Source organism: Gastrolobium bilobum, unplaced genomic scaffold (genome assembly GCF_033153095.1).
Source record: "Gastrolobium bilobum isolate Gb01-03AN ecotype WA unplaced genomic scaffold, APGP_CSIRO_Gbil_v1 utg27305, whole genome shotgun sequence".
In the NCBI taxonomy this organism is placed as follows: Eukaryota; Viridiplantae; Streptophyta; class Magnoliopsida; order Fabales; family Fabaceae; genus Gastrolobium; species Gastrolobium bilobum.
The window spans coordinates 274,431-300,193 of record NW_026897244.1 but is presented as its reverse complement, the minus strand read 5'-3'; the positions used below and the strand labels follow the sequence as shown (position 1 = coordinate 300,193).

The 25,763-nt window shown below is 34.0% G+C and overlaps 1 protein-coding gene and 1 non-coding gene across 2 annotated transcripts; both read left to right on the top strand.

Moving 5' to 3' along the window:
* Window positions 1-1,767: 1,767 nt before the first annotated feature.
* Window positions 1,768-1,874, top strand: LOC133305172 (small nucleolar RNA R71). The gene has a single exon (XR_009750733.1). It is a non-coding gene; the product is annotated as a small nucleolar RNA R71 (small nucleolar RNA).
* A 9,756-nt stretch (window positions 1,875-11,630) lies between these two features.
* LOC133305162 (uncharacterized) lies at window positions 11,631-14,896 on the top strand. Its single transcript, XM_061505291.1, has 6 exons — window positions 11,631-12,029; window positions 12,475-12,572; window positions 13,439-13,463; window positions 14,159-14,279; window positions 14,367-14,501; window positions 14,692-14,896. The coding sequence occupies exons 1-6, from the start codon at window positions 11,654-11,656 to the stop codon at window positions 14,894-14,896; spliced, it is 960 nt and encodes a 319-aa protein (XP_061361275.1). The 5' UTR covers window positions 11,631-11,653.
* Window positions 14,897-25,763: the final 10,867 nt, after the last annotated feature.

The window sequence follows — 25,763 nt, the reverse complement described above, 5'->3', positions numbered from 1 at the left end:
ACATCAATTGTGACTGTTTCCTCATCCACCCTTAGCAACAACTTTCTTTGTTCAACATCTATCAAAGATCTTGCAGTTGCTAAAAAGGGTCTTCCTAACAATAGAGGACTTTCTGTATCCTCTTCCTCCATGTCAAGAATCAAAAAATCCACTGGAAAAATAAACTTGTCTACCTTGACCAAGACATCTTCAACCACACCATCAGGCCTCTTGATAGATCTATCTGCAAGATGCAGAATAAGATTGGTCTCCTTCAAAGTGTTGATTCCCGAAGCTCTACATACAGTCAACGGCATCAAGTTTATACTGGCTCCCAAATCGCACAATGCCTTTCCCACCTCCACATCTCCTATAGCAATAGAGATACTGAAGCTTCCAGGATCTTTCATTTTTGTTGGAAGCTTCTTCTGGATTAGGGCACTACACTCTGCTGTTAGAGCCACTGTCTCACCATCAGTTAATTTCCTCTTCTTAGTAAGAAGATCCTTCATGAACTTTGCATAGTGAGGCATATTTTCCAGTGCTTCAGAAAATGGTATGTTAATTTGTAAATTTTTGAAGATATCCAGAAATCTTGCATAGTGCTGTTTCTGAATCTCTTGCTTCAACCTTTGAGGGTAGGGAACTCTAGCATAGGGAGATAAAATAACTGGCTGTTCTTTCTTGTCAGCCATCTTCTTCTTTTCCCACTTCATCATCTTTTGTGGGGAAGCATTTTTACCAAATTCTACCTCTCCTTCATTCTTATTGTTCTTCCCTTCCTCTTCTTTCTCAATTCCAACTATAACATATCTAACAACTACTTCCTTCTCACTTTTCTCATTTCTCATCTTATCTACTTCATCATCAGAGACTACATCTTCAACCACAACCTCTTCTTCATTCTTTTTATTTTCCACATTCTTTTTCACTGGTTGAAGTACCAACCCACTTCTTGTCATAATTGCTTTACAGTGTTCCTTAGGATTCACTAATGTATCACCTAGAAATTTCCCTTGTGGTCTCTCTGATATCTGCCTTGATAATTGACCAATCTGGGTCTCCAAATTTCTGATTGATGCTTCCTGATTTCTGAAAGAAGTTCTGGTCTCCTGCATGAATGCAGTTGTCTCTTCCCTGAATGAATTAGACCCCTGGATATAATCCTGAGTTGTCTTAGATAACTGAGCAAACGCTTTCTCCCATGCAGCAAGATCACTTGACTGTTCCTTCATATGTGGTGGTGGAGGATGTAATGGTGGGTTCAATTGATGGTTGGAACTATAGCTGAATCCTGGGTGTTGATTCTTGTTCTTCTATGGTGGCACATAAACATTCCTTCCCTGATTGTTGTAGTTCCTTTGATTATTCTGATCATACCACACTCCATTCACCTCTGCTTGTTCTGGTGATCCCCCATAATCACACTCCTCTGTCACATGGCCTTTGCCACAGATAGCACATACACTCTTGGTTTCCACAGAAGCTACCTTTTGTGAAGAGAGTTGCTTAATAAGGGTATCCAACTGTTGCTGCTGTTGTCTCTGTGTCTGCATCAGCTGATCATTCCTTGCCAACAGAGCATCATACCCATCCAACCTGATGATTCTTGTCCTTCTGTCAGCCACTGGGGCATTATCAAATTCCTGAGATGCCAATGACTCAAAGATATCCAAGGCTTCTTGAGGAGTCTTGGTAGTCAATGATCCACCAGCAGTGGCATGCACCAAGGTTCTAGTGTTAGTGGTCATTCCTTTCAGGAAGATTGCTGCTTGTTGCCATGCCTCAATTCCATGCTGTGGACATTTCCTCAACAAAGTCTTGAATCTCTCCCAAGCCTCATAAATGGATTCTGACTCTTTATGCTTAAAGCTTGTAATCTCATCCTTCAACTTGGCCCTCTTGGATGCTGAGAAAAACCTCTGCAAGAACTTGGTTTGCAGATCATCCCAAGTTGTTATACTTCCTTGTGGCAATGATTGCAGCCATCTCCTTGCATCATCCGTCAGTGAATGAGTGAGTAGTCTCACCAGAATTGCATCTCTTGTGACACCATTTATCTTCACAGTATCACTCAACAACAGAAAGTTCTCTATGTGCAAGTAAGGGTCCTCTGCACTGGTTCCAGCAAACTGATCCTTCTGCACCAAATGTATCAAAGCAGGCTTCAATTCAAAGTTGTTGGGCTCCACTGTTGGGCTCACAACACTCCCAATTGGAAGAATCACTGCAGGAGTCATGTACTCTCCCAGTGTCCTCTGTGGTGGTGGTGGTGGTGGTCTGTGATTCTCTGCCATTATCTCTTCCTGATTAACCGTACTGGATTCACCAATTTCTTGCAACTGTCTCCTTTGCTTGGCTGCCCTTTTGTGCTTCCTCAATGTCCTTTCTAATTCTGGATCATACAACAACAAATTCGGATCAAGTGTACCTCGCATATACCAAAATCAAAATTGACCAGAAACTTAACATAAACTAAAATACTGAAAATAAAAGGATTCAATCTCAGAATTCTATGGTATCAGTTAGTGTTGAAAAACAAATTCCCCGGCAACGGCGCCAAAAACTTGTTGGACGTTTAGCAAGTGCACTAGTCGTACAAGTAATAAAACGACGAGTAAAGATCGTTCCCACGAGGAATTGTGTTCAAGCACCAATAAACCATAGAAAACTAATTTGAATCAGATAAGAATTTGTAAAAGTCATGAATAATTTGTCACCAGAAAATTGATTGTAAGTAATTTGACATAAAATAAATACGGATTAAGAATTAATAAAACAACAAGTAGTCAGAAAACAACTTTCCTCCATAATAACCCATGTAAAAACTGATCATATGATGAATTCTTTTCCATGTGATGTTAATCAACCTTTTACTTATCATCAAGATGTAATCCCTTACTACCCTGATAGATACATTAACCAGAAACCCCAATCCCTTGGTGATCTCTTTCTTAATACATGCATGAAATACTAAAGTGTTAAGATTACATCAGAACTCTAGCATCAATCCCTTGAGTACTAGAATTCTGATGTTGAGATTATCAGATACAGAAGTCATATAAACATCCCTGTTCTACACTACTTCCTTGATAGAAATAATTAAATCAGAAAATCTCAAATCAACACATGAAAAATACTTCATCATATTAATCAGATCAACATAATATTATCATGGAGTTCTATTGCATTCAGAGTACAAAGACTCTACTCAAACATGACTAAGGAATAGACAAGAAAAGAAGAATCAAACTTCATTTCCATGTTGAAGGTCTTCAATCTTCAAACTATTACAAAGAAATCCTAATACAAAAACTAAAACACTAAGAGAATTTAGAGAGAAGTCAGACTAAAGTTTAAGAGAGAGAGAAAATTCCAGATCCTTTACTAAGTGTGAAGGCTTTGCCTTTTATAGTGTTACAATTAAAAACAGAAAACTGATGTGGGCGCTAAAACGTGCATAAGTGACCGTTTTAGCGTCCATGCTTTACGTATGCTCAACTGCTTTTAACTGACAAAAATGCTAAAACGTTAAGGAATGACCGTTATAGCGTCCAAACTTGGTGGATGCTCAACTGACTTTAACTGACTCCAACGCTAAAACTCTTGATTTGGACGTTTTAGCGGTGGAGACCAGAGTCATTTTTCCACTTCAGGGCGCTAAAACGCTTATTGCAGGCCGTTTTAGCGCCCAAGACCAGCAATTTTCCATCTTCTAAGTGCAGCAGCGCGCTAAAACGCTCTGTGTGGGCGTTTTAGCGCTCATCACCAGCAAGTTTTGGCCTCTTCCTGTAGCAGGGCGCTAAAATGCTCAGTGTGGACGTTTTAGCGCTCAACACTTAGACAATTTTTCTCCTCTTGAGCTCCAGAATCTTCTTCCTTCTCCAGTTGCCTTTCAAGCTTGCTTTTCCTACAAGAATCATACAAATTTCCAATAAAGCTCTTGAACTTGTAATTGAGGACAACTTAGGACATTAACCTTGTTTTTCATCATTTAATCACACAATTTGATCCTAATTCCTGCTAAAAACCATGATGAACTAAGGGTTCATGAAGTATGCTAGGCTAGTCTTTTATGTAGTTAAGGGTAGATGGAATCCAATTGAATCTTTATGTTTATGAATTAAGTTGTTCTTGAATTCTTTTCTTTTTATAATTGAATAAATTTATCTACCTTTAATGCTTTATATGAGTTTGCTCCTTATAGAATGATTTTGGGGAATTGTATGACAATAGGGATGTTGGTGCATGAACCCTGACTTGATAAATTTATCACAATCCTTGTGATCTAGGAATAGACATAGGGTAATTGTGCAATCTTGGAATTCTTGATCTTAATGCATGTTTTCTTGGGGAATAACCGGGGAACTAGGGTTCTTCTGAGATCACATAGATTTAGGATAACAAGGAATTGAGCCCTAATTAACTTATAAAGAATTGATTGACAATATATTAAGAACAGATTCTTAACAGTTTAATTCATAACATATTGAGGAAATTGGGGGAAGTCGAAACCTTAACTACGCTTGTTTTAAATTCTTAATCAAACATCATCCTTTCATTCATTCTTTTTAATTCTGAAATTTCTTGATTGTCCAACTAAGACGTAATTAGCGAACTAGTGCTTGAAGATTCTGATCCTCGTGGGAACGATCTCATACTCTGGTACACTTTATTACTTTACGACCGGTACACTTGCCGAGTCGCAACAATGCTTATTCACAAAAATAAAATATACCCTAAGTCATCACATAATGGATTAATTTCAGTGACTAATTCTCCATTGACATAATCTAATTATTATAAATAATTCAGACAAAGAGGAGAAAATAAAAATTAATAGCAAGAGGAGAAGTTAAAAGAAAGTTCCCTGTTTATTTTAAAAAGTTTGAAGCTCTACGAATTTTCACAGGAAAATCTGACTGCTAATGTATATGGTGGTGCTCCCTATTCCAGATTTAAATTTTTGCTGTCCTTAGCAACAACTGCACATTTAAAACCAAGGAGCACGTAATAACAATAAAAATAAATAGTAGCATCAGAAAATTGTCAAAATACATCACCATGGAGATTGGAAATTAAAACTAAAGAAATAAAATAAAAAGAACAAAATGAAACTAAAAAGTAAAAATAAAAATAATCGAAAACAAGAAAATTTGTTGGGTTGTCTCCCAACAAACGCTTATTTAATGTCATTAGCTTGACGTTGACAGATGATCAAGGTGGCTTGTAGCAAAGAACCAAAGCTGGCTTTGTTCCCTTGGTCATAGTCATCTTTTTTGTTTTCTTTATCTTAACCTTGGGTTTGCTTTTGGTTCTTAATAGATGGGGATTTTCAAGTCTTGTTCTTCGACCTCCTTTGTCTTCAACAAATTGTGCATGTAAATCTGAGGGGAAGGATGTAAGTGATGGAGAATTAATTATAAAAGCAGTAATATTTATCTGGTATCCATCCACCTCGCGAATCACCTCATCCTTTAACTCAACTACCACTGCATCTGTAATGGCCAAAAATGGTTCTTCCAAAAAATGAGAAATAGCGGGGTCCTCATCCATATCAATTACTGCAAAAAAATTTGTGTACGCAAAGTTGCCCGCTTTGACTAGCACATTTTCAACAATACTGATTGACACTTGAATAGAATGATCGGGAAATTGTAGAGTCAACTTTGCTGACCTTATATGCTTTATTCCCATTTTCTCCAATAAGGTCATTGGTCTTTGATTCACAGTGGTCTCAACATCATATAAAGTTTGCTCAACTTGCATGTCTTCAATGAGATCAGGATTGCCAGTGATTCTTTTACTGGATGCCTTAGTTGAAATCAAAAGATCAGCTTCTTCGCATTCTTGCTCATGTGAAGATATCATCTCTAGCTCCTCATTGTCTCTATCCTCTTCAATTTCATACTCCTCTATCTCTAGTTATTCACCATGACGCTGCAGGAGGGTAATCTTCTTTGGAGAAGGGGTTTCGTCTGCATAAATTTCATCCATTTGCTCTTCCCCTTCTTTAGAATATTCCTCAACTCTGGATTCTTTTTCTGCAGCACAATCCTCCTCGGTTTCGGATTCTTCAGTAGCTTTCACCAAATATTGATCCTTCAAGTGCGAAAATATTTTTGCATATTCAGTGAGTTGCTCAGGATCTCTGACAGATGCCTCTTGGTTTTTGAACAAGGTTCTCATTTCTTGTTTAAATAATGTCTCCGCTTCAATCACACGTAAGAGTGACTTTTCTAAATGAGAGAGGGTATTCTGTTGTTCTATACACTCCTCTTGAGCTAGAATGGATGACTGCTCCCTGACTCCTTGCTCAATACTGGTTGGGCCTTTAGTGCCTGATATTCGCCGTAAACCGCTTTCTCGATTAGCACTAGAGCTTCTTTAGGTTTCCTCAGATAAAGTGGTCTTCCAGCTGCTAGATCTAAATTTATTCTTGAAAGTGGGCACATACGATTGTAGAAAGTGCGAGCTACTTGCCAATCTTCAAGAATGTGATCTGGGCATTTTCTGCATAATTCTTTAAGTTTAGCCCATGCTTGATGTAAATATTCTTCTTCCTTTTGTGCGAAGGAATCAATCTCCTCTTTAGCCTTTTTGGTTTTTTAGATTATGGGAAGTAATTGTTTAAAAATTTGAATTTCAGGTCCTCCCATGTAGAGATGCTTCGTCGAGGTTGAGACTTCAATCATGTCTTAGCTCTACTTTTCAGAAAGAAAGGGAACAAATGGATCTTACTGGAGTCTTCAGTGGCTCCTTCTATCCTTATGTCGTTACAGAAATTCAGAGATTGATTTATTAGATCTTGAGGATCCTTTGCATGTTTACTCCCAAAAAGTTTTTCAATTTCAATGTTGAGCAATTCTTCCTCCAAATCTGGAGGAATATCGAATTGATCAACCATGATGTTGACAATATTTCTTAAATAGCCAAATCTTTTTGATTTTATATCTTTTTTAATTTTTATTTATTTAATTTTTTTTCTCTTCCTAACTTTGATTTGTACTGTAAGGCACTGGTGTCAACAGTGACTCGCAGATGCATAAACCAGAAAAACTAAGGCTAAGTGGATCCAACTAACAGAAACCACTAAACTAACAGAAAATTAAAAAACATAAAATAAAATAAAATAAGAAAATAAAAAGAAGAGAAAAAAAATAAACTAAAAATTAAAATAATATTTAAAATAAAAATTACAATTTAAAATAAGCAAAATAAAACAATAAAAAAACAAAAGAGAAAAAATAATAAAACTAACTAATAAAAATATTTAAAATAATATAAAATATAATAAACTAAAAGGAGACTTAAATAAAACAAAGCACAAATGTTTATCAATGAGAAATAAGAGCGATAAAGAAAAAAAATTATAAAAATAAAAGATAAATAATAAATGATCCAATCTATAATTTTAATAAATAAAATTAATGTTGATAAAAATTAATCCCTGGTAACGGCGCCAAAAATTTATTGGAATTTCGGCAAGTGCACCGGTCGTACAAGTAATAAAGTGGTAAAATAAGGTTGTCGATCCCACGAGTACTGATTACCAATCACTAATTTTTCTACGCAATTAAAGTTGGATCTATCCTAATTGATTTTGTTGAGAGAATTAATTGTAAAAATAAAACAGAATTTTTAAACAACTTATTTTTTATTTTCAATATTTAAGAAATTAATTCAAGAATTAATAATGCGAGAAAATTGGTTTTAATTTTTACTAAAAGACGGAGCTAGGACTCAATTCCTCAATGTTTTTCTAACGAGTCTACCCATTCTTATAATTAACATTCAAGATCAAGTTATTAACAATTCTTTCTATATTTGATTAGATCTCAATCCCTTGGTAATCTGATCATTTACTTCACTCAAAAGCCTAATCCGTTAGTACTTTTCCATAAAGCAAGCATTAACACAAGAACCATACAGTTATAGAATTCATAAGTCTATCACTAGATTATACAAACTATAGCAATCAACCAATCGAAATAAATACACCAACATCCCTATTATCATGCACGATTCATATGTTTATCTACAAGTGATCAATTCATAAATAAAGCTAATCATAAAGAACAAATTGATTGCATAACTTTAAACCATGAATATAAATAATAAGAAAGGCAAACAGCGTTTAAGAACTTATTGGTTCCGTCTCGCCCTAACTACTTAAATAAATTTAGCTTTTCATAATCATTACAACAGAATTAGAAGATGAAAAGAAACTAAAATTTATAAAAGAAACATAAAATCCGGTCTCCACGGTAAAACTTTGACCGTTCCTCCGCTCCTCAGGTTCGGAACGGAGCTTCTCTGCCTCCTAAGTCATCTCTGGCCGCCTCCTAGCCTTTCTCTGCGCGTCCCAGAATTTCTCTCAAAAGCCCTAATTGCATCTCATTAAAAGGGATCATAATTTTATCTATTTGTTGGAATCTTGATATCTTTTAGATTTATTAATTAACATTATATTCTTAATCATATTAATCATTATTTAAAATTAAATTTGATATTAAAAATAGAGTAAACACCATTTTTAGTCCTTGTCAATATCTACGAAGTCCTTTTTAGTCCCTGGCAATAAAAAAGGATCAAATTGGTCCCTGAAATTACAAAAAAGGGTCATGTTAGTCCTTATGTCAACTCCCAAATATGTAGAGTGGCCCTTTTCTTGTACTTTCAGGGACCAATTTGGTCCTTTTTTATTGTCAGAGACTGAAAAGGACTTCGTAGATATTGCCAGGGACTAAAAAAGGTGTTTACTCTTAAAAATATAGTGTCTTTGACACTTATCCATCAACATTTAAAATGAATTTATTATTTTGAGTGAGACTAAGTGGTGATCTGCATGCTTTATTTGAGTGAGACTAAGTGGTGATCTGCATGCTTTACCTAACTATAAAGCTTTTTCAATACTGGACAATAAATCCTCTTCAAAATTGAGCTGTTGGCCCGTATACTTCATTTCGTACATGTCAAGATACATTTAAAAAGGAACACAAATTCTTCGCACAATGAGATTTTTTTATTTGTTTGTTTTTTTTTATTTTTATAATTTAGAAATCTTTTTTTTTTTTTGGTACAAGAAAGCTTTTTATTTAGATGCGTTAAAAAATTACATATGGATTTCTCAATTTTTTCTTGAATGATAAGAATTGTTATTCTTGTATTTATTTAAGGTGATCTTATGCACAAATATTATCATTTTAGTTTCTCCAGTAAAACATACACACACAAAAAAGTTTGTCCAATAAAATATTAAAATAATAAAGGCAAAATTATTTCTCGGAGAAAACTTTTTTATAACAACTCATTATAATTATATTCTACGAGTAATATATAATTATAATGATAATTTTTTTTTCTTTGCTACATCAGTTAATGAAATAAATTAGTATATATTTATAATGAATTACTACAATTTTTTTTTCAGAAGTGAGCAACCTAGGGGTGTCAAAACGGATTCAGACGACACGAATTTGACACGACACGAATACATCAATACGAACATGATAAGAATTTTTATTTGTGACAAATCTTCAATATGAACACGGCATGAATTTTTTGTGGGTTGACACGACATGACACGACACAAATAACAAGCAAAATAGGGGTCAAAATAATAATTGACAAAAAAATAGGATGAAATTTAAAAAATAAAATAGAAAATAATAATGAAAAAATAAAATAAAAATTAGAAAAGTATGGGTCAACACGAATACAAATACACCAACACGAATTTTTTTGTATCACTTTTCCCAACACGAACTCAACATGATTTTTTTTCTCAAGTCAACCAGAGCACAAATTAATCACCATGTCATAACCTATATTGACAGCTCTTTCACCAATTGGGATTTTTTGTGATTTTAATTTATCAATTTGGTATTTGGTTCAATGTATTTACGAATGGTGGTCATTTAGTGACGCGAAGGGGACCCAGCGTCACTGAGTGCCGCTACCATCCTCCCGCGTCACTCACACTTTTTTATTTTATTTTTATTTTTTCTATTGAATGCCACCCCCTCCCCTAGGGCACTTATATAATTGTGCCAAGTGGCACAATCTGATTACTCCTATTACCGTAAAACTTCATAAAGACATAACTTTTGACTCGGGTATCCAAATCAGATGATTTTTTTATTTCACATGATTTTTCGAGATCTACCAATGACATCTAATTTGATATATTTTATCTCTCACAAATATAATTCAAATCTGTAAAAAAGTGTAATTAATGTTGCAAATTTGAACTATATTAATGGAAGATAAAATATATCAAATGAGGTGTCATTGGGTAGATCTCAAAAAGTTATTTGAAATCAAAATAAAATCATCTGATTTGAATACCCGAGTCAAAAGTTATGGCTTTCTGAAGTTTTAAGGTAATATGAGTAACCAGATTGTGCCAGTTGGCACAATTCTGTGAGTGCCCTAGGGGAGGGGGACAACACTCAATAGAAAAATCAATAGAAAAAAATAAAAATAAAAATAAAAAAGTGAAGTGACACGGGTGGTTGGTAGCGGCACTCAGGGATGCTGGTTCCCCTCACGTCACTAAATGACCTCTATTCGTAAATACTTTGAACCAAATATCAAATTGGTAAATTAAAGGAATAAAAATTTCTAATGGGTGAAAGAACCCTATATTGATACCACTGGAGCTACCCAATAATAAAACACACACCGAAAAAACACTTTCTGACGTGCATCGAGCAGCCACCGACACACATCATTCAATATCTTTTTTGTCGACCACTCTGCACTTTTAACGGCAGATGTTATGTTAATATATAATCTGCACCAGAGGTTAATGTAGTAATGAACCTAAAATAAAAAATAGACAAAAGTAAAATGAGAAATGAGGATACCATCGTAATTCTGTAAACTTTTTTAAACAGAAGAAAGAAGGAAAAGAAAATTTTGTAAGTGAGTAGTCCAAAGCTGAAGACCAAAGGAAAATCGAAATTCAAGCCCGAATTTGCGCATTAACCAACAAGATCTTAGATTACATTATTAATTCCTAATATTACCAACAACCTATGTCTATATTTATGTGCCGCCGTGATTCTATGTCTGAGGATATTATGAGTAGGAAGATCTGAGAAGTTTCTTCATTCTCTTTTGTTTTAATTTAATGTATATCTTGTTTTGAGCTTAGAGCATCTTCAAGAAATTCTCAAGCTGAACCATTTTTTTCTCAGGTTTTCCGTTAACTCCTTGTTGAAAGATTAACTTTTCTCTTCTGGGTGTTTGTTTGGAGGACCTAAAGAGTACCAATTTTGGATTTTTATTTTCTGAGTCATTACTATAAGCAAACATCCCCATTTGAGTTTCTGTGGGTTAAGGTTGTTTTTGGAAGAGACCCTTCTGTCGCTGTATGAGTGTCTGATGAAAGTTTGATCCTTGATGGGAGATTTAATTGTTCTACCCAACTGGTTCTAGGACTAGGATTGATTGACAAGTGGAAAGGTCATTGCTTTTTAATTTTTTTTTTTTTTTTACAAATTTATCTGTTACAATTTTATTTTTTTGTTTCTTTATGGTGGTGCGGTGATGAATGTCAAGAGTAAGATTCTAGTGTTATTATGTTTAAATTAAGGAACAACCAAGGCCCTGTGAGCATCTTGTTTCAGCAATTTCTGCATCACCAAGCTACCATCATCTTCTTCTCATGGCTCATTTGTTAGGCTATGATCCTAGTTCCCATTTCAGCAGGGCCTTTTCACAGTACCCTTCTCTTTCTTCTTCTTCTGAGGTTAACAGAAGCATTCGGTTTTCTCTTAAAGGCTGCTTTGATACCAGTGCTAGTGGTAATGCTAAAAAGGACTTTCTGAAGGAAAAGACAAAGCCCAATGGTTTTGCATGTCTTCCTCGCTCACCATTGTTAGCTGATTTAGAGAAGGGTATTTCTGTAAGAGATGATGGCCATTATCCCACTCTTATCAATGTAGATAATAGATCCCCAGGTGGAAGTCCCTCTAAACCTTTTTGTTTCCCTGATGACCAATTTCCCCAGAAACTTGTTGTAGCTGTTGACGTTGATGAAGGTATGTATTTATGTATGTATATGCCAGTCCTTTTATCTTACGCAGCATCTTCTTAGTTTAGCTATTTTGTCATATAATTTTCTATGAAGTACTCTTGCAGAACCGTGATCATGTTCCAGTTTCAGAAATCATTATCTATATTGCATTTCCTTTGTTTTTATTCTTTATTGTGTTTTTAAAATACATTTATGGATTAAGAAACTAACGAAAGTAAAAAGTCCCCTCCTTGGGTGCATGAAACAGTCAGATTACTCTCCAATTTAGTTAAATGTACATACATGGTGAATGTGGGAGTTGAAGCATTTTTGCAATTCTTTTGGTAAATTGGAACTTATAACGTTCAATGCAACTAACTCTTGGAACGTGAACTTAATTCTAGGTGGGTTATCCACTTTTGTTTTTCCTCTAATGTATATTTTTTTCATCTGTTTTTTTCTGTAAGCAGTATTAGGAAACTTCGTGTCGGCTCTGAACAAGTTCATAGAAGATCGATACTCGTCGAATTATTCAGTTTCTGAGTATCACGTGTACGAGTTCTTCAAGGTATCATGTCTATATTTTCATGATAAGTAATTGGAAATTAGGAATTTGCAAATTTTGTATTTAAGTATTAACAATAGAACAACTCGGATGTTTTTTGGGAGGCACATTTTGCCCCTTATTCCCCAATCTTCTGTAAAAGAATGTAGCCTTCGATTTCACCAAAAATAAAGGATGCAGTATTAGGAATTATTGGCAAAACCGTTGTATGGAAAACATATCCTTTATGAAATTAGGCTTATTTGAGATGATTTAATTTTCTTTGGTATTAATCTTCCATAATGTAATTTTAAGTTAATCTACCATTGATAAATTTATACATTTAAGTTTAAAGCTATGTTGGCTTGGGGTGTTGGAATTTGCAGTATGTTACTTGTTCTTCTTTGTTCTTGCCCGCATATTACGAGTGGGGAACCCTCTGCAAAAGGTGACGGAGCATCATCAGTTAAATTGTGCCATTAAGTGCTTTATTTGTATTAAAGTTTCTTATTTGTTATACTGTTTTACGGTTAATGGTGCCACTGCCACATACAAGATCCAGGGACAGAGATGTTCATCCATATTTTACCTGAATATTATTATTTAGGGAGCCAAATTTTGTGTATATCTTTCTGTTAACTCTTAATTCAGTTCTTTGATGGTTTTCTTGGTGTTTCTCTTCTTTCTGAGTATTTTGACATTATCTTGCCTTGAGCTGCAACTTACTATATGCATGAGGTGTATTTGGCTTCTGCCCCCTTGGTGCTAACAATGAAATTTTCACTGATTAAAAGATAATCCGTACTTTTAACAACTCATTTAGTCCATTGTATTGCATTGAATTTTGAGCATGTTTGTGAAAGTCTGATGCACCTTCATTTCTGTTACAGATATGGAACTGTTCACGTGATGAAGGTAACTGCATATCAATCAGACGGCCACACTCATATTGTATTTTGTGAATTAGTCTTACTACATTTTTTATGAAATTTTTTGTATAATAAGACAGATTATTTTTCTTTCTTCTTATTTCATTTTCACCAGGTTCATTGATTGAAGTTTCTTGTGTTTGAAATTTGGGCATCTTTCATAAGAATTCTCATGATGCGATCAAATCTCCTACAAATCAAATTTTTAAATCTTAAATGAGTCCATTTATGGGCAAAAAAATGTGTCAAATTATAATAGTTTTGGTTACTTGATTGACATATTATCATGAGGCAAGCCTGACTTTTAGCAAGTATTTTGAAGTTGGTTCTTTTATTTGTGTATTTCTTGAACTATTCAACCTAAATCGTTCTTCAATGTTGCTGTGTATTTCCAGAATATGCAATGCCAATAGGGAGCAACCCTAGTACAGGAAAAGAAAAAGGGAAAAAGAAAAAAACCAGCCAAAGATCCATGAGTTATATTCATGTTACAATTTATGGAAATGAATTCTAGCATACATATTTGTTTAGTTGAATGTATACTATTGGGCTGGTGAAAATGGTCAAACAGGTCAATAATGAAGTCTTTTCTATGAAGAGGATTTTATGCTTGATGAAATTCATTTATGCTTCATGATAATAAGTTTGCTGGTTGAAAATAAATACCTTCTTGTTGTGCAGCTAATTTCCGGGTTCATGAGTTTTTTAAGACACCATACTTCATGTCAGGGATCCACCCTATCCCTGGTTCTCAGACGGCCCTTCGGAAGTTATCAAGATTTTGTAACCTATCAGTTGTAACGTATGCTATTGATATTGATTTTACTTCAAGCTGTAGCAGAATCTGGTCAGCCACAACTAACAGCTATTTGTATATGTTTATGATCAGATCTCGGCAGCATGTAATCAAGGATCACACAATTGAGTGGATAGAGAATAATTATTCAGGATTGTTTCAGGAGATTCATTTTGGAAACCACTTTGCTCTTGATGGGGTTTCAAGACCAAAGTCAGAGATTTGTAGGTATGCCACTTGATCCTGTTCAACTTCGTTTCTATTTTTTTGCCTAAAACTTGTTGCTTTCTTATTAACATTTTGAACTGTGCTCTGAATAAGAAAATCCAAATCCTTTTTTTTTTTCCTTTTGAAGCTGGAAACTTACTGTCTCCTATGATTTGTTGTTGATAGATTCCTTGTGTGCTGTCATTGTCAGGTCTTTAAATGCTAAGGTTCTTATTGATGATAACCCGAGATACGCCATAGAGTGTGCTGAAGCCGGAATTAGAGTCCTACTTTTTGATTATGAAAACTCATATCCTTGGTGCAAGACTGAGACTGCTGATAAGCATCCTCTAGTGAACAAAGTTAAGAACTGGGATGAAGTTGAACGACAATTGCTGTCATTGATAGCTTCATAGTTACTAAATCATATAGCAAGGAATTATGAAAAAACTCTTTTTAGATGAACAACTGGATTGGTTATTGTGTTGGAAATATCTAATGCATTCATGAAGAAATGAAATTACTTGAAACTGCTGCAAGGAGACCATTTTGAGCAATAACAAACAGATGATGTTCATTATGGTGGAAATTCTTGTGTGTTTCTATGTGGATAGATATGTAAATACTTTGCTTACCCCCTCCTATGATATAGATGTGAAATTCGTATCATAGGGTTATACCATCTAAGATCTAACATAACAATCTGGACCATCAAATTCTATGAAGTTGGATCTTGGTGATACAAAATAGAAGTCTTTCCCTATTAGGTGGGGTTGGGTACACGGATCAAATTGCGTTATTGGGTTTTGCCACAAAACAAGTCTTGAAAGGCTATTTAGATCGAAGTTCTTTTTTAGCTTATGCTTTTGTTAGCATTTAATTGTCCAATATTTAGTACCATAAAGCGTTGGGAGTCTTATGGCTGTACAGTAAAATATTCTTCTTTCTTTTTGGTACAATAAAATTTTCTTTATTAGTTTGAAAGTACATAACTTGAATCCTATGTTTTCATTTTTTATTCTGGTACTTTATATGGTAGATTTAATATACTAATACTAGTGGTGTTAATCAACCGATCCAAATCAATTCAAACCGCGATAACCGAAAAATCGAAAATCGAATTAACCGAAAACCGAAAAAAACTGCAAAATTTAATTATATTGGATCGGTTTTTGGATGGGTTAGTGAAAATCGATCAAATCCAAACTGATCCAATGATTCACCAACGTTACCATCTACCTACTTGGACCTTTCCCTAATCATAGCCCAAAAATCATATAGCAAAAATCTAAGTCCAAGACCCATGAACCCATCATGCTGGAGAAAGTGAATTGTGTTTGATCTATGTTATGCTTTTATTTTTGGTAAGTTACATAATATATTTTTCAGAAAAATATTTCTGCAGTTAGTGCAGATAAGTTATCTTCATTTACTCCCAAAATGACGTCGTTTTGGTGTTGAAATATTAAAAAATTATAATTATAAAGACTATTATAATCCTGAAATAAATTAAAATTATAAAAACACCTTAATTTTCGCCCCAAAATGACGTCGTTTTCGGCTCAATGCAGATAACTTATCTGCGTTAACTGCAGAAAAAACGAACCCTATATTTTTATTATATAGGTTATTGTTGTACAGCAGCTTCTGTATAGATGAAAATTTGGATTACTTCATATATCAAGGCAACCATATTATAAATTTTTTGTTGGAAGTAAAACATGATAATTTAATTTTTTATTGTACAATGCTTCTAGATTGCATAATAATCATCATACAAACTTTACAAAGGCGATATATACAAAAGATATGTTATTTGCACAATAATCATCACACAAATCTTAGGCTTTTCAAAAAATTGAAAACTGATCCAATCCAAACTGAATAAAATTGGATTGGATCGGATCGGATCGGATTTGAAAAAAAATTCAAACCAAATGGATAATTACATAATTAAACCGAAAGTATTAGAACAGATAATTTTTACTTTCAAAATCTAAATCGCGAACATCGCTAAGCAACATTATTAAGCGACTCAATAGTAAGGTATGATTTGAGTTTTCACCTCTGAATTAGAGTCAGAATGCATCTTGCTGAGCTTACATATCATTTATTTTGTTTTACTTTTGCTTAGTTGGATAGCATGTGCTTTTAAAGCTTTAGTTGGATAGCATTTTTAATTTATCATTTATTCTTTCTTTCTAATCTTCAACTAGATCTGTATAATTTGCCAAAAATAAAAAAATAATGGATATGGGACCTCATTTTCTTGGGAACATTGCTGCATGGCGCATGCAATGAATGGGAGTTAGACAACAAATGCATGCCTAAAGGCTAAAAGCAATATCTAATTTCAAACATTATATGGCCTGCATAATATACTTAAAAAATAATTTTAAAAAGTTGGGATCATATCTATAAGTTGTTATGAATCAAGGGCAAAATGAAAGTGCGATTAAAGGGGGAATACCATGAGTTGCTCTTCCGCTTCCTATGGAAAATTTCAGCACCAGCAAGAAATCCTACCAAAACAGATATTCCATGGCAAGCTATAAACATTTTTAATTGCAAAGAACTGTATCAAGTGTTAGCAATCTTTGCCTTGTTTTCAAAATATAAAGGAATCAAGGTACTAATAACAAATAAAAACATTACAGACCTTGACTGACAAAATTGATTGACACTTGATCATTGGCGTATCTAGAAATTTGTGTTTTATGTTTGTACATTTAGGGCGGGGTATCGGGGGCAGCGCCCCCAAATAATTTTTTTTTTAATTTTTTTAAATGTATTAAAAAATATATAAACAATAAAAGAAAACTTTAACTTAACATACAAAAAATAATGATAAAAAATCCATCTCTGTTGATGTCTATTTGATATAAAGTTGGCCACTTTTGTTTAAAAAAAAACGTGAAAAATTCCATACGATTCTCCTCCACTTGATGAAGATTGAATTTCAGGAATCATCGATGTCTATTAAGGTTTAGAGCTAATAAGGTTTATGTTTCAAAAAAAGAAGAAGAGACAAAGCAATGAGGTAGGGTTTAAGCTTTAAGCTTTTAATTATAGGGATTGGTTGGGTTGAGCCTATGTTAGTTAAAATCCCGATTTAAATTTGTGATTTTATGATTTTACGATTTTTTTTAATCAAAACGATTTTATTAAAATTCCAAACACTTTTACGATTTTATGACTTTTTATCCTCTTTCTAATTTTAGGTAAGACTCCAATTTTAACTACCATGATTGGGCCTACATTTATATTTTTTTTTTCAATCTTCCTAAATCTTTTTTTTTTTTTTTTTTACTTACCTGAATCACCCACCCCTTTAAAAAAAAATTCTCAAAGTTTTGTGTCTACGTATACAAACATAGGCACTAGTCAGTAGTGTGAGTCCGCCACTGCACTTGATGCTGTTCTTTGACATTACAAAAGTTTATAGCTTTGCCATGTAGGTTTGTTGTTTCTGAATTCTGCTTATGTGGAATTACTTACATTCTACATTAGATTGCATAAGGATAAGGATATCCAAAACATTCTGGATCACAGCTACAAGTTCAATTAAAATGGTGCAGTGCTGTCCCTCTTCCAACAATAAATGGATACAGTTGAGAGAGAAATCATATATTGTCCGATAAGAATTTGATTCAAGAGCAACAAGAAGGAATTATTTGATTACTGTCCAAGATTGATGTAAATAAGAAAATCATAAGATAATTCAGCATTAAAATTGGCAAACAACTTCTCAAAGAATTTTGCTGTTTTGTTCTGTTTATAATTATTTGTACAAGCTTTCCCTGTTAGTTCTGGCTAGCTTTCTATTTCATTGTCAGGAAGTCATTTATTAATATTACAGTACAAAGGAATTTCAAGTATATATCCATTATTGTATAATGTGATATTTGTGTCTATATTTTTTTTCACATGCGTTAAATGAGTGGGGTTCACTTATAATTTTTCAATATTAATAAAGAAAGAGATAGACACAAAAATTTCATATAATCATCTCATGTAAAATTTTAATATGATAGAATTAATTTCCGTTACCTGTGGAACATAATACCCTTTTATTTAGTATGTCATCCTTAATTATCTCTCTTAGACAAGTAGCTCCCAATATCTCCACAAGCTTGGACTTTTTGGACCGATTATAAAACTAATTCTAAGTCAGAGTTTAGTTAGAGTTAAAGTTTTTTGCCCTTTCAAAAATATATTTGATGAGAATCGAAATCAAATTCTCTCCCCAATACCAACTCAGTTATTCCCGTTAAGTAGCATAGTACCATTTTAATCAAAAGCTATTACACTCCTAATTAATAACATTATTTGAGTTACCTCGAGCTTACATACAACCACTTCCATGATTGGACACAACTACAAATGAAAGAGTAATTCCAGTACCATGATTTTATACTAAATTTGGAATTATGTATCCGATTTATAGTTGCCATAAATGGGCACGAAAGGGACAAAAGGCCACAAAAATCCTAAATTCATTGCTTTAAATGCACATGAGAGATGACTTCATTGCCCCAGTGGTTCTTATTGTTGATAGTTGACACTGTACGCGTAGAATGCTAATAGCATCATATGGTGGGCGACAAATTGACCACATACCTTAAATTCCGCTTTCATCATCTTCATAATCAGAAATGAAGAAATTATTAAGAAAACGATTGTAAATGCAAGAAAATGAGTGCGTGTATTATAATTTGGAGGAAAATTAAAAAATCCTTTATGATTTTGTTTCACTAACCGTTTTTTTTTTATCACTTACTCTTTTATATTTTTTTTTCATCCAAATGGTTAGAAACTTAATTAATCAGCATATTTTATTATTATTAAAAGAAGAAAATTAACTAATAAAAGAAAAAAAATAAACTAGTATAATATGTATTAAAAAAGTATCTCCTTTTTCCTAAATATTAGAACGAATAAATATAATTGGAAACTCGAACAAAGTTGGAACCGATAATGTTGACCTCCTAAAACAGATGGCATTGGCAGCAGCATGAGAGCAAGCTGTAAACGCGTTATGTTTTTGGAGGATTGCCACATCTTTAAAGATGGTCCCTTTCGGCTTTATTGCTTTCCTAGTTTGACGTACATGCATAATTTTTTCTCTTCTTTATTTTGTTGGTTGTGTTGAAGAAGAGAACTTCCTCTTATCAACATCAATTTATAATGACATTATAAATTATCTAATAACTGGTCAATTATGTGAGCCTACTTTTTGTAATTCTATTAATGAGAATTGAAAAATGTTTGCATATGTAAAAACAAAAACAAAAAATTTGTTTTGAATAAACCTGGTATATCAAATATATTGCACTTAGAAGATATTAGAAATTATTTTTCTCTTATGTTACAATAGGCATGTTTAAAGGCACATAAGTAATAGACTCGAAATCATGCAAAATAGGCATTTATGCCTTTCCATCATATATGCATAAAGTCATAATTAGAATTATCCATGTACATCAATATCCTCAAAATATAAACATTGAAACTTAGCTATACAAAATACTATGATCAAATCATTGGCTCCTTCCAACAATAATAGATACCAAAGGGAAATGAGTATAGGCTAAGTCTACCAAAATACATTATGATCTATCAAACGAGCTATCAATTTAAATCTTGTACAAGTTCTTCTAACATATATATAAATGATGCTCCAAAATATATCATCAAGCTATCTACTGTGGCCTCTTGACAATAAATGCTCTAACACCATCGGTACCTGAAAGGGGGTCCCCAAAATGTAGGGTGAGATAAACATCTCAGCAAACCAAGGGTCCTTGGAGGATCACTCCACCCTTAGGTTCACTTCTAGTAACTACATAATAATAACAGTCTAAGATACACTCATCATTTAAGCATCACATGGAACTTCCAAGAGAGATCTGCATAGGGCTGTTTCTCTTAGATTCTTACCACAAGAAAATCCGCATGGGGCTGTTTCAAAGGGAAGTCCATCATATCAAACAATCCTTATACCATCCATGGAATTTCCAAGAGATATCCGCAATGAGCTGCTTCTCTTAGGTTTCGACCACAAGAAGATCCACATAGGGCTGTTTTCAAGGGAAGTCCATAATCTCACACTAGGGGGCCTCCAAGAGAGATATACAATAAGTTGTTTCTCTTAGGCTCTTGCCACAAGGATATCCACATAGGGCCATTTTCAAGGAAAATCCCTACCAATCATTCTCAATATACCACAAAAGGAATTTCCAAGAAAGATTCGCAATCGAGTTATCTTTCTTAGGTTCTTACCATAAGGATATTTGCATAGGGTTGTTTCCAATGGTAAGACAAACCACCCGAAGATCTGCATAGGGCTGTTTCTAGGGAAAGTCCTCACTTACATGGTACTTTCAAGAGGGATCCACAAGGGTTGTTCCTCTTAGGTATTAACCACAACGAGCTCCACTCAGGACTGACTCCAAGGAAAAGCCATATATCCCATCACACGTATAAACTTACATCAGATTGATCTAAGGGCTATTCAATCCTTTATCATTTATTAGTCGTTACCTCATCCCTCAACTACCAGTCTTCACCTTATTAATTAATTATCAACATTTACCTTTTTTTCTCAATTATCAATCACTATCTCATTCATCATTTATACCATTACTTCAAACCTCAATTCATATTATTTCCTCATTCATTATTTTTACATCATTTCATCATTCATCAATTATTCTTTAACAGTCATAACAACAATTATCAATCAACAGTCATTACATCATTTATCAACGCATGAGCATGCCTTTACTATCATTATCACATACCACATCATATAACCATTCCTCCATAATAGAGTATGGTGGAACACACAAGGGCATTAACCCTAAGGTTCGAAGGTTTATCTTTATCGTAAATTTTTGTTTCCTTCTTCCTTTACCTTAATTGCCAATAATCACCAATTTCAACACAAGCAACCTATGGCTAAAGTGAGAATGGGATTATTAACATAGTTATCACACAATATAGGTGTACATTTTTCATAAATTTGAGAGGTTACTCAAATGGTTTTCTAAACATATATTCACTGTTTAAATCTCATTCTTAGCATTTTATCCAACATAGGTTAAGCCTAATTCATCCCTCAACACACCCAATCACTCAACATTATCATAAAACCTAATATTTTCCAATCATCAAGAAAATTCACAAAGGAGAAGGTTTCTTACCACCAATCACACCACCAATGGAGCAAGACAACTCTCCTTTCTCCACAAACACTTTTGGCTCGCCACTTTTGTGTAGGAAAATCCTCCCCCACATTGGTTTTCAAGGGATTTCTTGGGTGGGTTAGGTTCCGCTTACGTTTCTACACACCTTTGTAGTTGGAACCATGTGATTTCACTCACTATACCTCACTCTAGGTTTTCAAGCTCTCAAACCCCTCAAAAATGGCTTCTATGTATTCCTTCCTTTCTTTCCCTGATTCAATCTCAACTTCTATCTAATTTTAGCTGACTTTGCATCTGCTTACTGGGCATCTCGCTCAAGCGAGCTCAACAGCGAGCTCTTCTTTTTGCTCGCTCAACCTCTCGCTCTAGTGAGCACCACAAGTGAGCTAACTCAACGCTTGCTAAACAGCTCGCTCAAGCGAGCACATTAGTAAGGAGCAGCTGCCAGTGGCTTTTTACACATTTTGCCATTTCCTCACTTAATCACAGTTATCCATTTCAAAAATGGATTTTCCTCATACATAACACTCCACATTGATTGAACTAAGAATTCCAGTTATTTTATTTACAATGTGTTTGATTAACACTTAATCTAATTAGATTAAGTATCTCACTTAATTAATCTTAATTATGCATGATTAAAAAGATAATCCAATGCAATTAGACATTTTACGAATTAGGGTTATTATATTCCACCCGAGACATACTCACGGCGACTCTCCATTAAGCTTAGGTTCATACATCTGCCTCATAGATCATTGTTACACTAGCATATTCTACCCCATCAAGAGAAACAAACATATTTCCACCATACCGACATTTCAATAGCGCCATCTATGAGAAACAATAATCTCTAATTCCCCTTTTCTTCCAAAAACAAGATAAAACACTAACTTGAATACTAGATCTTCTACAAATGGTTCAAACCAAAAGAACCCACCATGCAAGAGCTCCCATCAACCGAACTCCCGATAGTCATATGGAGACCCTTTACAAAGACTTAGCCGTGAAGAAGTAGAAATCAAATTCTGATGTTTGAGTAGGGTAAATTAGCTGTGAAATGAAGACAATGGTGCAGTCATACGCTTAGAGAGTAACATGCTGTAAAATGAGCATAACTTGAACTAGAGAGCTCCAAATTGAGTGAGGCTTGAACCTATGTAAAGCTAACTCAAAGATGTTTATTTCTGGAGAGTGATAGAATTTTTAGATAAGCGAATCGATCCCAGTTTATTTTTAATGTTCTGCCCTGTTTCTAAAATTTGATTTTTTGAACATATTCATTTACTAAGGGCATAACTTGGGATGTATAAATCGAAATGAGGCTTATAATATACCGTTGGAAAGCTCTTGACATCTAGATTATGTTGGTAAAATATAAGAATTGTAGAAGAACAAATTATGTATAAATAATTTTATAGAAAGTATAGAAACTAATGTTAATCTAATTAATTACATTAATTGCCTATTATGTATGATTTGTAAGAATTAATGATATTATAGTTATGACTTTTTGGGTGGCATGAATTAGAAAATTAATATGAAAGTTAATAAGGGAGTTACTTTAATTGAAGAATTTAAAGTACACAAGACATAATATGATTTCTTCAAGTTAAAGAAACATGCTTTTAGTGGTTGTTAGTAGTAATGTGTATATATTGTAAGTTATGAATTAAGTGGGCAATGTCATTTTAATAGGTGACTTGGTTGAATCAAGTAAGCTTGGATAATCTATTGGTGTCTAAGCGAATTGGAAAAGGAAGCGAGCTTAAAGGTGATAATCCCTTGGTACTGGAGTTTGATCCCTGTTTGTGCTCCACCATGCCTGTTGAGGGTAGTGGTTGGAGGTGTATGTGAATAATGTAGTATAACATGTTCATGCATTATGTCAAAGAATGCATGCAATTGGATCTCGTGATTGAAATTACTTAACTTTGAAAAAGTAAGCAATGATTATGTATTTTGAACAAATTGAAAATAAATTGGGAAGGGTTGTAAGAGCACCAAGGCATTGTTGGTACTTGAGTGCCACCCATGATTATTAGGTACAAAATTGAGGTTAGATAACACACCTTCAAAGGTGGGATTTATTGGAAAAACAAAGAAAACTCTAACGAAATTTCTATAAATTGGCAGAATTTGGGTGAATTTTGGGAGAGCATATCTCCCTCCACAGAAGTCCAATGGAGACGTTCCATATTCCATTTTAAATCTTATGATGTCCTCTATCTTATGTTAAAATTTGAGAATTTTCTGGGTTGCACGTAGCCCTGTAGAACCCTGTGAACTTGGACTGTCCGGAACGCACCTGTGCAGGGGCTGTTTCTGGCAGTTTTTGGGGATTTTATTTCCGCTCCGTTTGTTGGTCAAATTAGGTGCATGATATGTCAGATTGAATCTTGATGTGTCTAGTTTATTGTATAAAAATTTGAGAGCAATTAGTGGAGTGTATTTTCCAGAATAATTGATAGAGTGAAGGTTGTTTGGAGCCGGTTTGAGGTTGGCTGGTAGATTTGCTTGTCCAACTTAAAACGGTGATATCCAAAGCAAACGAGAACTTTATGACTCATGTGATAGCTCGTTAGAAAGGTGATTAAGTGTAGAATAATATACTAAAATATGAGGAGCGCGTGTCATGCGGTTTTCCCGAAGTAATTAAAATACCAAACTATGTTCGGATAGGTAGAAAACCAAAAAGTGAGGTTTTAACTAAGTTGATTTATGGGAACCACTTAGTGACTTGAGAGAGGTATTATATGATATTTTAGTAGTTTAAATAATTATTCCACAAAGAGTTTATAGTTACGGTCACTACAAGAAAAAATCTTATTAGTGACAAAATTTTATGAAATTTCATCACAAATTCCTGCGTCGCAAGTAAATTTCGTCACAAATTCCTACGTCGCAAGTTTATTTGTGACGAAATTTGATTAGTTGTGTCGAAAATTGTCATTTATGACGAAATTTTTCGTCACACATAAATTTTTTTCTTGTAGTGGGTCACAACTTTTATTTATTACGCTTTATTATTGTTTTAACTGCTCGCGTTATAAAAAGGAAAAAGTTTACTTGAATTTTTATAAATGAATTGTTGTGATTGTAACTGCGCTTAATATCATAATCAATGTTAACAATACCGATGTACAACGGGCTGTTACAAAAATGAAGCTCTCATGGACTACATGGGCTCTTTCCCTTGGAAGTATTAGCCCCTCCCCTTGGGTTACCTAAAACATAATTCCCAAACGGGATGCGATTTGTATCTTAGTAAACTCAAGGTCTTTAGAGGATCACTCCATCTTTAGTTTAATTTCCTGCAAGAAAGGTTATAGCACATGACATATAACAACATATAAATAAAGGCACTAGTGAATTGATTAAACTTGTGTTCTCGGTACACTAAGACCGCTCCAATGAGTCGTAGCTCATAATGAGTGTTTGTGTGGAGCTTTTATGAGCTATACCTTTTAGGGAACATCCTCAAAGGGAAGTCCACACACATTCTATTTATCAATGAGTCTACTCAATAATTCACAATACAATGGCTAAAACATCAAAGCACATCATATTAAACACCCAATTGCATCTCAAATCTATATGAATGTAACTATACCTTTGATTGGGTTAGATAAAAAGAAAAATGAGTAAGTTCCTTCTTTAGGCCTTATATGTGATTATGGTCATTTTCAAATGAGGTATGTGCTAGGAGTTACTGTTTTGCAAAGCGAGCATACTTTTATGCGTGGAATGATATTCTAAGTTGTATGAACCTTCGCTTTGGTGAAATAAAAAAGAAAATAAGGTAGCTCCTTTGTATGGCCTTAAAATGAGTTTTGGCCATTTCCAAATGAGGTATACGTTTGGAGTTACTGTTTCGCCAAGTGAGAACACTTTTATGCATAAAATAATTTATATAAGTGGCTAAGCTTGGGTTTAGGCACTAGAAAAAGAGAAATCTTATAGCTCTTTTGTAATGGGCACTTTGCCTTAAATTGAAAAAAATAGGCTTTTAGGTGCTAAGAGGAGTAATGAGTATTCTAAAGGTCTTTTGAGACTATCCTAAAGACTAAGTGAA

Coding starts and splice junctions, on each gene's coding strand:
- LOC133305162 (XM_061505291.1), top strand. CDS start 11,654: ATGGCTCATTTGTTAGGCTATGATCCTAGTTCCCATTTCAGCAGGGCC. Junction 12,030..12,474: donor AGCTGTTGACGTTGATGAAG/GTATGTATTTAT, acceptor TTCTGTAAGCAG/TATTAGGAAACTTCGTGTCG. Junction 14,280..14,366: donor TGTAACCTATCAGTTGTAAC/GTATGCTATTGA, acceptor GTTTATGATCAG/ATCTCGGCAGCATGTAATCA.